Source organism: Doryrhamphus excisus, linkage group LG9 (genome assembly GCF_037039965.1).
Source record: "Doryrhamphus excisus strain RoL-2023G ecotype Guam linkage group LG9, RoL_Dexc_Guam_v1.1, whole genome shotgun sequence".
Taxonomy (NCBI): Eukaryota; Metazoa; Chordata; class Actinopteri; order Syngnathiformes; family Syngnathidae; genus Doryrhamphus; species Doryrhamphus excisus.
In genome coordinates this window covers 18,729,781-18,745,701 of record NC_136365.1, presented here as the reverse complement: position 1 = coordinate 18,745,701, position 15,921 = coordinate 18,729,781, and the positions used below count along the sequence as shown (strand labels likewise).

Sequence of the window (15,921 nt, the reverse complement as noted above, 5' to 3'; positions counted from 1 at the left end):
CTGGGAATGAGAGAAAAAGCAACAAGTTCTCCGCTGCTACTGCGAGCTTTGCCGCAGATGAAACAGCAAGCATTTGGGAATGGATGTGCACAGTGATGGTGCAGTTCTTCATCCTCCTCCTCCTCATCATCATCATCCACACAGGCTACACGGCGTCAGCGTCCTTTGGCGGAGCTTTGCCACCGCGCTTCTTACCGCTTGGCCGTGTGCACGTTTAAAAGGGCCGCTTGAGGCTGATTAGAATGCAGAGGAGGACGGCTCTGCTGCAAATTGAAAACATATTGATTCTCCTCATGCTTTGCCGTGGGGTGGGGGTGGGTGGTTGGTGTGGGGGGGCTGATAGACAGGCAGAGAGAGGGAGGAGAAGAGGATAAAATCTGCTAATAATACAGAATGCGACTACAAAACCATGCAGCGCTTGCATGTCTGGACACTGCTCACTCAAATCCAGTGGGTGCGTTAGAGGGGGCTTCGTGGTCACCATGGCGATGGGGGTCAGGTCAGTGTATGCATCCTGGGAATGTATCACGTCCAGCTGTGGCAGGGAGAGGCCACAGGACGCGGACAAGGGAGGACATAACATGTACAGATGTGCTGACTGCACAGTTTCCATGGGAACAAGCACCCCCCCCCAACACAGATCCCCTCCTCCTTGTGTTATCACTCCTCATTGGGCCGGCAAACGCTTGACAAGCAACGCTAATATGTCTTCCTGCGTCTTTATGTGCATCCGTGCACACCCAGTGGAGCTCTTCGATCAACCGCAGCTCCATTTGTTTGTGCGTTGTGTAGCTCATTCCACTAATCAAAGATGGGGAGAGTGTGTGAGGGAGGTGAGGAGGATGTTATCAAGCTGAGTGGCTGCTTACCCACACACCCACACACACACACACACACGTACACACATTGATTTAGGGCAGGTTTGTGTGTTAAAGACTCCCAGAAGCTGATCATCAAGCTCCTTCTTCATTCTTTGAATGGGCAAGTGCTGAAATGCTGCCCCCCTGTGGCTACTTTCTGCCGTTGCAGGGTTTAATCGTGTTCTGCAAAATAGTGCTTGCAGTTCAAAAACAAACAGGTAAACAACTCACTAAATATCATCACAAAGGTTAAATGGCCAGAACTGTGTCAGCTGTGCAATGTACAAACAATGTAATGTCTTCTGGTGTGTTCGATCTCCGCCAGCATTCAACTGCTCCAATTTACAGTTCAACACAGTCACGACCGCTGATGCGCGACAGACGGCAGTTGATCCGCCACACTTTACGGCAGTCCATGTCGCTCGTCTGCAGTTAACTCAGCAGGTATGCGACCCACAAATAAATGCCATTTAATGTAGGACTCCGTTTTTTAGCCTGTAGCTGATAATTACGTCAATTTCTACGGCAGAGTCTTACGAAGCCCTTTATTAGCAATCGCTTCTAACATTAGCTAACTGATAATCCAAACAGAGCAAGTAACAACTGGACCAGGAGCGCAATACCTGTTCAAATTACTTGCTTCTCAGCTTTTTACAACATTTTATACTTGTGTGAATGTACAAAAAAGTGTAAATAGAAATATCTTGTTATTATTCGAACAATAACAATAGACACCTGGCTGCAGCCGTTAAGCAAGCCGACTAGGTAAATCAGTTTTGCGCTTCAGAGCCACATATTCGTCAATTTATGAAAAAATTGTATTCTATTGTAAAACAAACCGCGTAAAAAAATTATATATAAAATTATACCGCCAGTCAGACCCTGCGTCAGTATTAACATGTAATGCCCATGCAGTAATATGTTAACGTGATACTTCTCTACCAGGTGTGTTCTGGTCATGCGCATTGGACTTCCCCGTGTAGTGGCGCTGCAAGGTGGATCAACTCGAGCTTGTTTTCTGGTGAGAAAAGCTTGTAATTTATGTTCATTATTCTTTCATTACTGCTTGTACAGCTCAATATAAAATAAAACTCTCTGGAATTTGACCACATTTATTTTATTTCGAGTTTATGATTGTGTTTGATCTTTGCACCTGTATTGTAGGACTAATAAAAACTAACGTTATCTTTTAAGTTTATGCATGTGACCACGCTGCTTCCTCCTTTCCAGACAGTTCTCCTGAGTGTGTTTATGCTCCAGCTGCTGCGGACTGTCGGAGTGAGGTTGTTCACCATGGCGTCCGAGACGTACACATCGGGGACGCACTCGGCGGCCTTTGTCACCTGCCCCAATGACACGGTGGCCAAAGACTTAGCCAGGTGAGCTTAAGTGCTGTTTTCTGTCATTTGTATTCCATTTGAACAAAGAAAAGGACGATTGCCGCATTTCCCCCTTTCATTCTAATGATTGCTGTGTTCGTTCTGTGTCTCACAGAGGTATGGTGCAGCAGAAGCTGGCCGCCTGTGTCAACATTGTGCCCGCAATCAAGTCTGTGTAGGTTTGCAACTTTTATTTTGAAAGGCAGAATATATATATTCATTCATTTATTTATTTATATATATATATATATATATATATATATATATATATATATATAGGTGTAACAAAGTGTTTCCTTCCTGATTTATTAATGTTTGTAACACTTAAATGTTTTAGAAAGTAATTTAAATGAGTCAATGACAACACATACGTTTATTAAAGGAGAAAAAAAATGGCCATCAGGTTAAAACATGGCTTAACCATGATTTTATCACACCTGAGTACAATTTCTCTAGCCAAACCCAAGCCTGATTGCTGCCACACCTGCTGTCAATCAAGAAATCATTGACAAAGTGAAGATCTTCAAAAGTTAGACATCATGCTGGGGTCTAAAGAAATTCATGAATCAATGAGAAAGAAAATAATTGAGATCTATCAGTGTGGAAAATGTTATCAAGCCATTTTTCAAGCTTTGGGACTCCAGCAAACCACAATGAGAGCCATTATGCACAAATGGCAAAAACATGGAACAATGGTGGACCTTCCCAGGAGTGGCCGGCCAACCAAAATGACCCCAAGAGCGCAGCCAGGACTTATCCAAAAGGTCACAAAAGACCCCACAACAATGTCCAAAGAAGTGCAGGCCTCACTTGCCTCAGTTAAGGTCAGTGTTTGTGACCATAACAAAGATACTGGGCAAAAACGTTCCAAGACCAAAACCACTGCTGAACAAAAACAACAATTGTCTTGGCTTGTCACAATTTTGCCAGAAGACATCTTGATGCTCTCCAAAACCTCTGGAGGATAAAACTATGTGATCTGACCAGACAAAGAACTTTTTGGAAGGTGTGTGGCCCATTACATCTGGCGTAGAATTAATGCCAATTTTTAGAAAAACAACATCACAGCAACAGTAAAATATGGTGGTGGTAGTGTGATGGTCTGGGGCTGTTTTGTGGACTGGACTGGACCGGATGGCCACAAATCAATGAGAAACACTCTTTTGGTGACGCTGGAGTCTTACTGCTTTCTTACTTCATGTAACATCCTGTTTGTATTCTTCGTCTTACCTTCTTCTGTGAACATCTCTTGAAATCCTTAATTTGTGAATTGTCCAGTTATGAGTGGCAGGGGGCGATCCAGGAAGACAGCGAGGTTCTGCTGGTGAGTGCCAATTTCCCACTTTTGTGCAAGATGTTTTTTTGTCCTATGATATTTAATGAACACTGTCACCTGGTTTTTCCTCCACTGCTAGATGATTAAAACTAGAAGCTCCAAGGTTCCTGCTCTCACCGATTACGTCCGGTAAGCATTTGTTTGTTATCGTTGTGACCGAAAACACATTATACCGCCATGGTTAATGCAGTTCAACTCCCAGCTTTAATTAATGGCGCTTCTGCTTTGCTTCCAGGAAGAACCATCCTTACGAGGTGGCTGAGGTCATCAGCCTGCCGATAGACCAGGGCAACCCCCCTTACCTCAAGTGGATTGGAGACATTGTGCCTGAATGAGGACATATTCAAGGATGGGTGATTATGCAAAATACTTTAACGTTTAAATGACTTCACAATCCATTGGCCTTTATGTGAAATTACTTCCGACACACCCCTTTGCACCAATTTAATAAATGTCAGTTCATAGATTTGCCTTTAGGGGGCGTCACAGGTCTTTGCTTTCAATCATCTGTACATTTTCAGTTCACTGAACCACTGAACAGAGAGTAGCGTTTTATTTCTTATGACTAAATATGTTGAAATAAAACAGCTCAATATATATTTTTACATTCACTTGATGACATTCAAATGTTTTGAAACACCCAGATCAATGATTAGACGTCACAAAAACTAGAAACAATGTGGAGTGATGCTCTTGTCAAAGCTTGTCAATCAGAATTGATTGTTGATCAACCACATCCTCATCTTTCTTCTAATGTGTCTACACCAGGGGTTGGCTAACTTTTTGACTCATGGGCCACGTTGAGTTAACAAAAATTATCCGGGGGCCAGAAAATATATACACACACACTATTTTATGCTTATAATTTTAACATTATGCATTGAATTAGTTGTCTAATTTTATCTGTAAAAGTGTCCTACTATCAGCTGTAAGTTCTCATGTCTTTTTTTCATTCATTCATTTTCTGCCGCTTATCCTCACGAGGGTCGCGGGGGTGCTGGAGCCTATCCCAGCTGTCTTGGGGCGAAAGGCGGGGTACACCCTGGACTGGTGGCCAGCCAATCACAGGGCACATAAAGTATTCCCATATAGTGGGATTCCTTATTCATAAATGTGGATATTTTCATGGTGACAGCATAGAAAACCTGGTTACGACCTTCTAAATATAGCTGTTAACACTATTAGAGCCCTCTAGACATGAAATAACATCCCTATAGTCACCTAATATAGTAAACATTCATTCATTTTCTACCGCTTATCCTCACAAGGGTCGCGGGGGTGCTGGAACCTACCCCAGCTGTCTTGGAGCGAGAGGCGGGGTACACCCTGGACTGGTGGCCAGCCAATCACAGGGCACATATAGACAAACAACCATTCACACTCACATTCAAACCTATGGACAATTTGGAGTCGGCAATTAACCTAGCATGTTTTTGGAATGTGGGAGGAAACCGGAGTACCCGGAGAAAACCCACGCATGCACGGGGAGAACATGCAAACTCCACACAGAGATGTGAAATTACAAAATTGAATTAATTTTTTTTTTTTTTTTTTTAAATCGGACTTGCAAGTCATGTTGCCAAAGTTGAAATACTGGCGGGCCGGATTCAAACGATGGGTGGGCTGCATGTGGCCCGCGGGCCGTAGTTTGCTCACCCCTGATCTACGCTATAATAGTATGAAAGCAAACTGTGCTCTAGTATCCAAACAGTATTGGTATCAACAGCTATCCAAATTCATAGGAAGTGATAGTAACCTTAATTGTAATCTGCAGTTAGCATAAACATATGCCTTGCAGTGGCTTTGGGTAACTACTATGTCAAATTTGTACACTATTCCATCACGCCGTTACCACATAACCCACACAAACATTAAAGTACAGCATTGTGTAAATGATCAACATGCACTTTTGGGGTGGTCGTCAAGTAAGCGGATGCTTCACATACAAACATGCTGGCAAATCCCAACAAATCCCGGTCTTCCCAATGGCTGCATACATGTTGATCTACTGTACATTGCACATTTCACAAGGTCCTCTGGTTACGTACATGTTCCGTTCCTGCGACTGTCATGTAAGTCGGGTTCGTCGAAGCACAGGATATATGTCCAAATGTGAACAAAACCAAGCGATGGCTGGAAGCTGAGTGAAAATCATGAAAAGGTTAGAGTTCAATGTGAGGCCAGAAGTGGAGATATAGTGGTTCAACCTACCTGACTCCAGTCAGTGAAGGGGTCTTGTTGATTACAATTCGCTGAAGGTGCCTTGCAGACTCCTTGCAGCACATATATGGGACCTTTTTAAAAAAAAAAATGTTTTTCCAACATGAATATTGTCTTTATTTCTCAGCTGGTAAAAAACAAATTCCATAGAAAAGTCTGTGAATGTATGCCACCCAGTGGACGCTCTGTTTTTGTGGGTGTGTGACTTAACTTTGAGCATTACGTGAAACTGAATCGCAGACCACCAGACTGACTACCAAGTCATGACCAGAGTACCGAGTACTACAAGAACCCACCCTAGAAAGTCACAAGTAGCTGATTTCCAGCACTGACTTGTTCTCCAAAAGTGCACCAGGTTGCGACGTACTTTTTGGATCCGAACCTTTCTCTGCTTGCTCTCCGTGTTTGGTTTCCATACCGTAGTCCCCTGATTGTAGTATCTTCACATCCGGCATCCTAGAACCTTCTGGAGCATCTATACTCTTTCCATTATGTGATGTTTTGATTATTTCGATGATCTGGCCGCCATCTTTTGTTATTTCCTGTCGCTGACCGGCAAATGTGCTCCTTTGTCTGTGAAGCGCAATACCACCCCATTCCTCAGTGGGCCGCTGTAGTTCGATGTCGGCTTTGTCATGGCTCTTAACCCGACGTGATGTGCGGCACAGAGCCTTGCGGAACCCCCGTTTGAAGTTATCGGATAGGAAGCCGTATAGGATGGGGTTGGCACAGCTGTTGGCGTACGACAGCACCACCACGAAGAAGTAGAGGCCTCGGAAGTCGCCCGGCAGCACCACCAACAGGTTGACGATGTTGAGGGCGTAGAAGGGCAGCCAACACATCACAAACACGGCCACTACCACCACCACCATTCTGGTGATCTTGCGCTCAGATTTCCTGCGGCGGGACGACGAGGCTTGTGCACGTTTCCCAACGCTCCGTACCTTAGGAAGAGCAGATGGACACAAAATGTTGCCTTAGCTTGTGTACATTTTTTGGTCTATAATCTATAATGTATAATCTATAGTGATTGCCTATGAAAACAGTTTTTGTCATTTTAGGTGTAGAAAATAATCGAAATCTATATAAATAGATAAAATCACAAATATTTAAACTTGCTGATATAGTTCATCTTCAAACAACTAAAATAATGCATAAGTCTAAAAACAACCAATTAGCTAAAAATGTCATCCAATACTTCTCTACAAGAGAGGAGAAATATGATCACAGGGAAGAAGTACATTTGAAACACTTATATGCTAGGACTACGTTAAAAAAGCCATAGCATTTCAGTATGTGGAATCAAACTATGGAATGGATTGAGTGATTGACACTTACTATGGTACCCATTATGTCATTGGATGCTCATATCACCTAGTACTTTGGTATGTGACAAAAAGTAAAAAAAAAAAGTAAATTAAAAAAAATATATTGTAAATTTTTTACATTTGTAATTTATTATTTAAAAAAAAATTAATTTTTATTTTTTTAATAAAATAAAGTTAAAAAAAATAAATTATATTAGGAAAGCAGGAAGTGAACAAATTTAACAGTTATATTGACACTTACTATGGTACACATTATGTCATTGTATCATCATATCACCTTGTACTTCGGTACGAGGTACATTATTAAAAAAAACAAAAAAAAAACCTTAAACTGTATTATGGAAAGCAGGTAGTGAACAAATGTAACAGTTACTGATTGTAAAAGTACCAGATGGAGGGGTAGGATTTAATAAGCTTTGCTTCTTCCTACTCCTTTTGGACATGTGGAACTGTGAACTGATTATGGGATGCATTCAATTGTAATCTGATGCATGTTCAAATGAAATAAAACCATTACCACTACCATTAACAAATGGCGAATGAAAGGGAAGTCCGCTGGGGGTAATCAGGGTGACACAAAAAACGAACTACTTAGCAATCAAATTAAACCAAGAATGATGGCAGAAAACGTTTTATTCGTAGTAACTGAAACCTGAAAACATGCCAAGCTCAGAGTGGAGAGGAGCCAGATGAGGTGGCTTGGGCATCTCGGTGGAAAATCTGCCTTGAACGCCTCCCCCAGGGAGCAGGGACCGTTGAGCAGCTTCCTTGAAAGGATTGCCATTTCTCATGCATTTGGATACACCAGTTGATGTTTGCTGAAAGTTAAATGAGGTACAAAGTCGCGGCTGGTATCGTAACTGCTCTACCTTGATGACGATCAGCAGGTAGCACAGGCAGATGACGAGCAGGGGGCAGAAGAATCCCACAGTGAAAGTGTAGACGATAAACGAGGTCTTCCATAGCTCCGCCGGTTCGGGCCAGACAATGCTGCAGTTGCCGTCGTCCTTCAACACATCGGCGAAAATCACCACGGGAAGTACCACCACAAAGGACGCCGCCCACATGGCCATGCTGATGGCCTTGGCAACTCGAGGACGGCGCCACCAGCTCGAACGGATTGGGTGCCCCACGGCAAGGTAGCGGTCTACGGACATTACGGTGAGGCAGAAGATGCTTGTGAACTGGTTGATGGCGTCCACCGTCATTACCACACGGCACATAAGCGAGCCAAATGGCCAGGAAAGCAGTGCGTTCTGCACCGCCAGGAAGGGAAGGCCTAACATGAAGAGTTCATCGGCGATGGCCAAGTTGAGGATGTAGATGTTAGTCACCGACTCGTTTTTGGTGTAGTTGACCACCACATGAATCACCAGCGTGTTACCCACCAGGCCGACGGCACAGACGATTCCATAGATGAGAGGGATGAAGATGCCGGCCAAACCGGGGAGGGATTCCACATCGGTACAGTTGAGACAAGTGGCATTGAAGAACGAGGATGTGTCATTGTCCGAGGCCAGGAGGAGGGACTCGGACGTGGAGGTAATCGGAAAGTTTGAGCGAGGAGAGGCATCCTGGGTGACCTGGATCAGCTCCATGACGGCTCAGAGGAGTCAGTTGTCAGCCTGCGAGCAAAGGACAACGATTACATTGATAAAGGCAAGAGTCGAGTGACATCACAACCTTTCTGAAAACAGTCACCTGACCTGAGGAACTCCTCACTTCACCAAGGATGGAACTCAAGCCAAAAAAGTCTGAGCTTGTCAATTCAAAAAGGAAAGAGGAGCCCTTAACCCCTTTTTTCCCAATTGGAAAAAATCCTCCTTCACACAGAGCAGCCAGTAAGAAGCCTCAGTGGGGGTGAGGGGGTGCATGGTGAACATCACCAACCCTAACCCAACACAGCTATCCCGGGTGTGGTGGCTAAAGTTGCACGAAATATCCACAACAAGTAGGAGTACATCCTGGAAATGGTCGCCAGCCAATCACAAGGCACATATAGACAAACAACCATTCACACTCACATTCATACCTATGGACAATTTGGAGTCGCTAATTAACCTAGCATGTTTTTGGAATGTGGGAGGAAACCGGAGTACCCGTAGAAAACCCACGCATGCACAGGGAGAACATGCAAACTCCACACAGAGATGGCCGAGGGTGGAATTGAACCCTAGTCTCCTAGCTGTGAGGTCTGTGCACTAACCACTAGACCGCCGTGCCGCACCATTCATTAATTAATGTCTGAAAAAAACGCAATATAGTGAGGGATTGACAATCAAACCGCAATGTTCCGAGGCACGACTGTAATAATCTTATTAGATTGTGTGCCTAATAATATGACCCGTAATGATATATATGTTTACACTCAAGGTGTCATTAAACGGGTCAATGTGTTGTTCAAACACTTCAATGGGCTGGGCTGAATACAAAAGTGCTAATCATCTTAGCATGCCGCCATCACAACAAAAACAAGCCTCGCCATTAGCGCCGGCGCTTGTTTTTTGCGAAGCCATCCGGACTTCTTAATGACCGTAATGCTGCACACAGGCACACCCGCATCCCTGGCGCTGATGGCTGATAATTGATGGATTGGAACAAAATGTAACAACCTATGGAGGCAAAATGGGCTGTTTTGACTGCAGGGCCGGAGTCCATGGTTATGAAGATAGAAAAAGCTCAAAGAGTTCTGAACACACCACGAAAACATTTATTTTGGTACTTGGCGCATGTGAATTATTTCATATCATTTCATTTTCTGCCGCTTTTTCCTCACGAGGGTCACGGGGGGTGCTGGAGCCTATCCCAGCTGTCTTTGGGCACACCCTGGACTGGTGGCCAGCCAATCACAGGGCACATAAAGTATTCCCGTATAGTGGGATTCCTTATTCAGAAATGTGGATATTTTCATGGTGACAGCATAGAAAACCTGGTTACGACCTTCTAAATATACGTAGCTGTTAACACTATTAGAGCCCTCTAGACATGAAATAACACCCCTATAGTCACCTTAATAGTCACCCAATATAGTAAACATTCATTCATTTTCTATCGCTTATCCTCACAAGGGTCGCAGGGTGGTGCTGGAGCCTATCCCAGCTGTCTTCTTCGGGCGAGAGGCGGGGTACACCCTGGACTGGTGGCCAGCCAATCACAGGGCACATATTGACAAACAACCATTCACACTCACATTCATACCTATGGACAATTTGGAGTCGCCAATTAACCTAGCATGTTTTTGGAATGTGGGAGGAAAATCAGAGTGCATGTGGACTAATGAAATATAATTTTTGATTCCAATTTAGCTTTGTGATCATGCAAAACATGATTAGAGCCCTCTAGACATGAAATAACACCCCTATATTAATACTCATTAATTCATTTTCTACCGCTTATCCTCAGGAGGGTCACAGGGGTGCTGGAACCTATCCCAGCTGTCTTCAGGCGAGAGGCAGGGTACACCCTAGACTGGTGGCCAGCCAATCACAGGGCACATATAGACAAACAACCATTCACACTCACATTCATACCTATGGACAATTTGGAGTCGCTAATTAACCTAGCATGTTTTTGGAATGTGAGAGGAAACCGGAGTACCCGGAGAAAACCCACGGGGAGAACATACACAGAGATGGCTGAGGGTGGAATTGAACTTGGGTCTCCTAGCTGTGAGGCCTGTGTGCTAACCACTCGGTCACCATGCAGCCCACAAGAACATTTAAAAAAGCAAAAATGGAAAAATCTGCAGTAATTTTAAAAACATTAAGTTCATTCATACCTATGGACAATTTGGAGTCGCTAATTAACCTAGCATGTTTTTGGAATGTGGGAGGAAATCCCACATGATTAGGAAATGATTAGAGTCGCAGGGGTGCTGGAGCTTATCCCAGCTGTCTTCGGGCGAGAGGCGGAGTACACCCTGGACTGGTGGCCAGCCAATCACAGGGCACATATAGACAAACAACCATTCACACTCACATTCATACCTATGGACAATTTGGAGTCGCCAATTAACCCAGCATGTTTTTGGAATGTGGGAGGAAATCGGAGTGCATGTGGATTAATTAAATTAATTTGATTCCAAATTAGTTTGTGATCATGCAAAACATGCGGCATACCAAATCCAATGCATACGCCCGGTGAGAAGTAAAGCATATTATAACGAGCTATTATCTTTGATAAGGCGGACTGTTTGATACATGCAAATATTAATACAAACAGACTACGTGCAGCAATTAACTGCAGCGAGAGTGCATGAACACAATAAACACAACAACAAAGACAACAGCAATGCATGCTGGGTGATTTCCAGGAATAAACAAACACCTTGCTTTCTTTTGTACATGATGTGCAACATGCAAAGTACAATTAAGTGAATCAACACACACACACACACACACACACACACAGTATGCGTCCTAATCTCGTGCAGCAGCCTGACGATTCTTTTGTTTGGACTTGTATTGTCTCCGCTACCTAAAACTTCCCATGAGGTGTTGCTATGGTGATGGAGGGTTAAGACAATGCCCAGAAGATCGCAGAAAAGGGAACCCGCCGGTTCGGGTAGAGATTAGATGATTGTTCAAGTGGCCGATGACTTTAGAGACCTCCCGTCGAGGCCTGCCTCCCATAATAGCGGCTGTCGGTGCAGCGAGGGCACTCTAATGGATTCAGATTGTTTTTGCGGAATGCCCACACTGTTCCACCTCGCAACCTCGCAGCAGTCTGCCATTTGAATTGACTGCGGTCACAAAGTACAGTGTAGTCAATAAGTGTGCTTATTAAAAATATTTACATGTGGATGAATGGATGGGTGATAAAATCAAACCTTGCCAGTGTTGCCAGGAAGTTGGAAACATACACAGCCGTGACAGGCAAACATTATAATAAAAAACATTATAATAACACAGCGACCGTTGTGCCAGTACTCAACTCTGAATCCCAAGCGTCACTTCCTGTCCACACGCAGAGAACAGATTTGGAAGCATGAGCCTCGTTTATGTCTTAAATGGCATATTTTCTCTGATTTGATGGACTATGTTGGGTAATATGAGTGTAAAGGTGACTATAAAGGTGTTATTTTATGTCTAGAGGGCTCTTATCATGGTAAAAATTCTATTTAGAAAGACAAACACATTTTCTACCCTCTGAATATTACAATATTTTATTTTATGTTTATTGCTATTGAATTGAATTTTGTCTCTGGTGTCTTTGGACAGCTCTTTGGTCTTCGCCATGTTACAAGTTAAAGTCTTACTGATTGTATGGGGTGGACAGGTGTCTTTATGCAGCTAACGACCTCAAACAGGTGCATCTGATTCAGGATGATACATGGAGTGCAGGTGGACTTCTAATGGGCAGACTAACAGGTCTTTCAGGGTCAGAATTCTAGATGATACACAGGTGTTCAAATACTTATTTGCAGCTGTATCACACAAATAAATTGTTAAAAAATCATGCATTGTGATTTCTGGATTTTTCTTTTTAGTTTATCTCTCTCACAGTGGACATGCACCTACGATGAAAATTTCAGACCCCTCCATGATTTCTAAGTGGGAGAAATAGCAAAATAGCAGGGTGTTCAAATACTTATTTTCTTCACTGTATATATTATTATATGTACATAGTAATCTTGGGAAATTACAAAATTATTTTTTTTTCCATTCCTGCTTTTTTGTAAGTTTTCAAATATCTTTATTCTTAATTTTTTTCTGTGAATTAATTTTTCAGAAATTATAGCTTTATTTTTTACTTAATTTTTTTTTACTTTTTAAAAATTAATGTTATTCCTTTAAAAAAATAAGGGATTTTTTTCTTGAATATTTTAACTTTATGCTACTAAAAATATATTTATTTCCTGACAATATTACACAATATTCACAATATTCTCATAAAGTTACAACAGTTTTTTTTCTCTCAATATCTGGACCCTTTGTACTGAGTTGTGGACTCCTATAGAGCAGCTACACACAATAACCCGCACAAAAAGCTTTCTTTATCTTCCAGAATCTGCACCTGTTCCAGCTGCTTTTACTTGGATTTGTTTATTTCTAGAATAGGATGTGGGGCATTAAAAAAATTGGTGTTCAAAAACACTTTAGGCACCTCTGCTTTATTAGGTACACAATGCAATCAGACGCAACACACACATTTTTCTGACTTTCAAGTGACAGTATTAATCGAGCACATATCACACATTAATTTTTCAGAAATTATAACTTTATTTTTTACTTAAATTTTTAGATGTTATTCCTTTAAAAAAGTATTTTTTTCTTTAATATTTTAACTTTATGCTGAAAATATTACACAATATTCTCAGAAAGTTACAACAGTTTTTTTCTCTCAATATCTGGACCCTTTGTACTGAGTTGTGGACTCCTACAGAGCAGCTACACACAATAACCCGAACAAAAAGCTTTCTTTATCTTCCAGAATCTGCACCTATTCCACTATTTGTTTGTTTCTAGAATATGGCGTGGGCCATTAAAAAAAAAATTGGTGTTCAAAAACACAATAAAATAAAGCAGCACCTCTGCTTTATTAGGTACTCAATACAACACACGCAACACACAAATTCTTCTGACTTTCAAGTGACAGTATTAATGGAGCACATATCCTTAGAAAGACCTGTGGACTGACGGGCAAACAGTGGAGAGTAAACTCCACCGATGCATCCATCGTCTTATTCCCCGAGGAGCTTAACGTGCTCATCAATTCTGAAGCCAGCACGAAAGCATCAGTTACTCTCAGGAGGATTGATAATGTGTTCATTCAGTGAAAAACATTCTCCTGATTTCATGCCAGTGATGCTTTCATGGAGTTTAGTAAATGCAAAAAGCCAATATATATCTCTTTTCAGTCATCGATGAAAGATGAAGATGAACCAATTTTAAATGATTCTTCATCTATCTCATCTCTTCTTGTAATCCTTCAATAGGCAACATGAAAACACGCACTGACCCCGCCTCTCATGATAACACTCATTTAAAATCATGAATGCATGCGCCACCATGGAAAAAATGCACTTGAAAACATGATTTATTACATTTATTCCATTAATTAAAATAATATGACGATTAAATAATAGTAAATAAATCAATATTAAGGTTATTTGGACTAAACATAACAGAGCAAAGATTAGAAAGCCAAATAAAGCTTACCTGTGTTGCTGCTGAACCTTTATTAATCTCCGAAGAAGGACTTGAACACTGGAGCCCCGACGCCGAGCCGCACAAACCCCCTCTCTGCGCTCCTTCCCTCCCTACGAGTGTGTGCGCGTGTACACCATTGTGATGCTAATAAAGTATTGACCACGTGCGTTTGATGCGCGTGCACGCATAGCAGGCTAATGGGGGGCGGGGAAAAAAAGGTCAAAAGTCAAATCATGACATGATCGTTGCTCTGAGTGATCGATATTTAGAACTTGTGCAGGTTTTTAGTCATCTGTATTGCGTCAGTAAGCAAGATGTAGATATGATGATGTATAACGTACATTTGGTATAACAGTGTGCATTGAAATTGGGGTGCGCAAGACCTGGCATTCAGGTGCAGGTGCCAGCTCCAGGTTGTGCAGGGGCGTCAAATGGCAGCTGACCCTGTGGGGATGTTGCAGAGGGCATCCCTCATGACCTGGTCAAGTAGAAGCAATATATATATATTTAAATATCCGTGGCCTTTACAAACTCTAGAATAATATTAATATTATATATAATATAATATTAATGTAATGGTTTTATTTCATTTGAACATGCATCAGATTACAATTGAGTGCATCCCATAATCAGTTCACAGTTCCACATGTCCAAAAGGAGTAGGAAGAAGCAAAGCTTATTAAATCCTACCCCTCCATCTGGTACTTTTACAATCAGTAACTGTTACATTTGTTCTCTTCCTGCTTTCCATAATACAGTTTGTTTTTTTTTATTTTTTACTTTTTTGTCCCGTACCAAAGTACGAGGTGATATGACCATACAATGATGAATATTAATAAAAAAAGATTAATAATAATAATAATAATAATAATAATGTTTTGGCAAATTATTAGTATTTATTTGGCAAATAAGGTTTTTATTTTTAATTGTTTTTTTTTTACACAAAATAACAAATGATAACAAATGATGTTTTGTATGATGCTTGGTTTGCACACATCCTAATACAGTAAAGTCTCGTTATATCGATATCGGTTAAAACGAATTACTACTTATTACGATACTATTTTCATTTCCCGGCAAATTTCTAGTCTTTTATGATATAATTAGCTGCGTTAGTACGATACCCAGTTATTATGATAATCCGGTTACTACGATGCCCTTTTCATCTCCCGCCAGCCAATTTGGTCTGCTTATATCGATACAAAAGCAGCTTAAATCAATCTTTGCTTAAGGATTTCAATACCAAAAAAGAACACGGCGAACGGCTGCTTCCAGTCAACTTTATTTTTCACACTTCCACCACCAGAGCACAGCACACACAGCGGAAAACACCCGACCCTCGCGCCTACCCCTCCGGGTGGCAACACCTTCCCTATCGATAGTTCCGGGGTGAATTATGTCCCGGTAACCGGTAATCACTACAGCGTAAGTTTATTTTTATTTACTGTAGTACAAAATGTATTGTAGTACAAAAGCATGCTAGATACGCAATCCATGAACTCAAGGAGAAAATTACATGCCATATCAAAGATCCGCCCACTTTTAATGCAGTTCGGCGCAGGATCGGATATATGGATAGTCCGGTTATATCGGTATTTTTTCCGACTCCCGAGAATATCGATATAACGAGACTTTACTGCATATGAA

General features: G+C 41.8%; 2 protein-coding genes across 3 annotated transcripts; one reads left to right on the top strand and one right to left on the bottom strand.

Moving 5' to 3' along the window:
• Positions 1 to 1,216: 1,216 nt before the first annotated feature.
• Positions 1,217 to 4,711, top strand: LOC131125187 (protein CutA homolog). Of its 2 annotated transcripts, none has more exons than XM_078793555.1 (7): positions 1,217 to 1,304; positions 1,806 to 1,881; positions 2,121 to 2,239; positions 2,355 to 2,414; positions 3,518 to 3,563; positions 3,655 to 3,704; positions 3,811 to 4,711. In XM_078793555.1, the coding sequence occupies exons 2-7, from the start codon at positions 1,819 to 1,821 to the stop codon at positions 3,908 to 3,910; spliced, it is 438 nt and encodes a 145-aa protein (XP_078649681.1). In that variant the 5' UTR covers positions 1,217 to 1,304; positions 1,806 to 1,818; the 3' UTR covers positions 3,911 to 4,711. The 2 variants fall into 2 exon arrangements, with proteins under 2 accessions (XP_078649681.1, XP_057922503.2); XM_058066520.2 differs by having other exon boundaries at positions 2,091 to 2,239; positions 3,811 to 4,606.
• Positions 4,712 to 6,082: 1,371 nt separating this feature from the next.
• sst3b (somatostatin receptor 3b) lies at positions 6,083 to 8,727 on the bottom strand. Its single transcript, XM_058066645.2, has 2 exons — positions 7,993 to 8,727; positions 6,083 to 6,739 (listed from the first exon to the last, which is right to left on the bottom strand). The coding sequence occupies exons 1-2, from the start codon at positions 8,719 to 8,721 to the stop codon at positions 6,101 to 6,103; spliced, it is 1,368 nt and encodes a 455-aa protein (XP_057922628.2). The 5' UTR covers positions 8,722 to 8,727; the 3' UTR covers positions 6,083 to 6,100.
• Between the last annotated feature and the right edge of the window lie 7,194 nt (positions 8,728 to 15,921).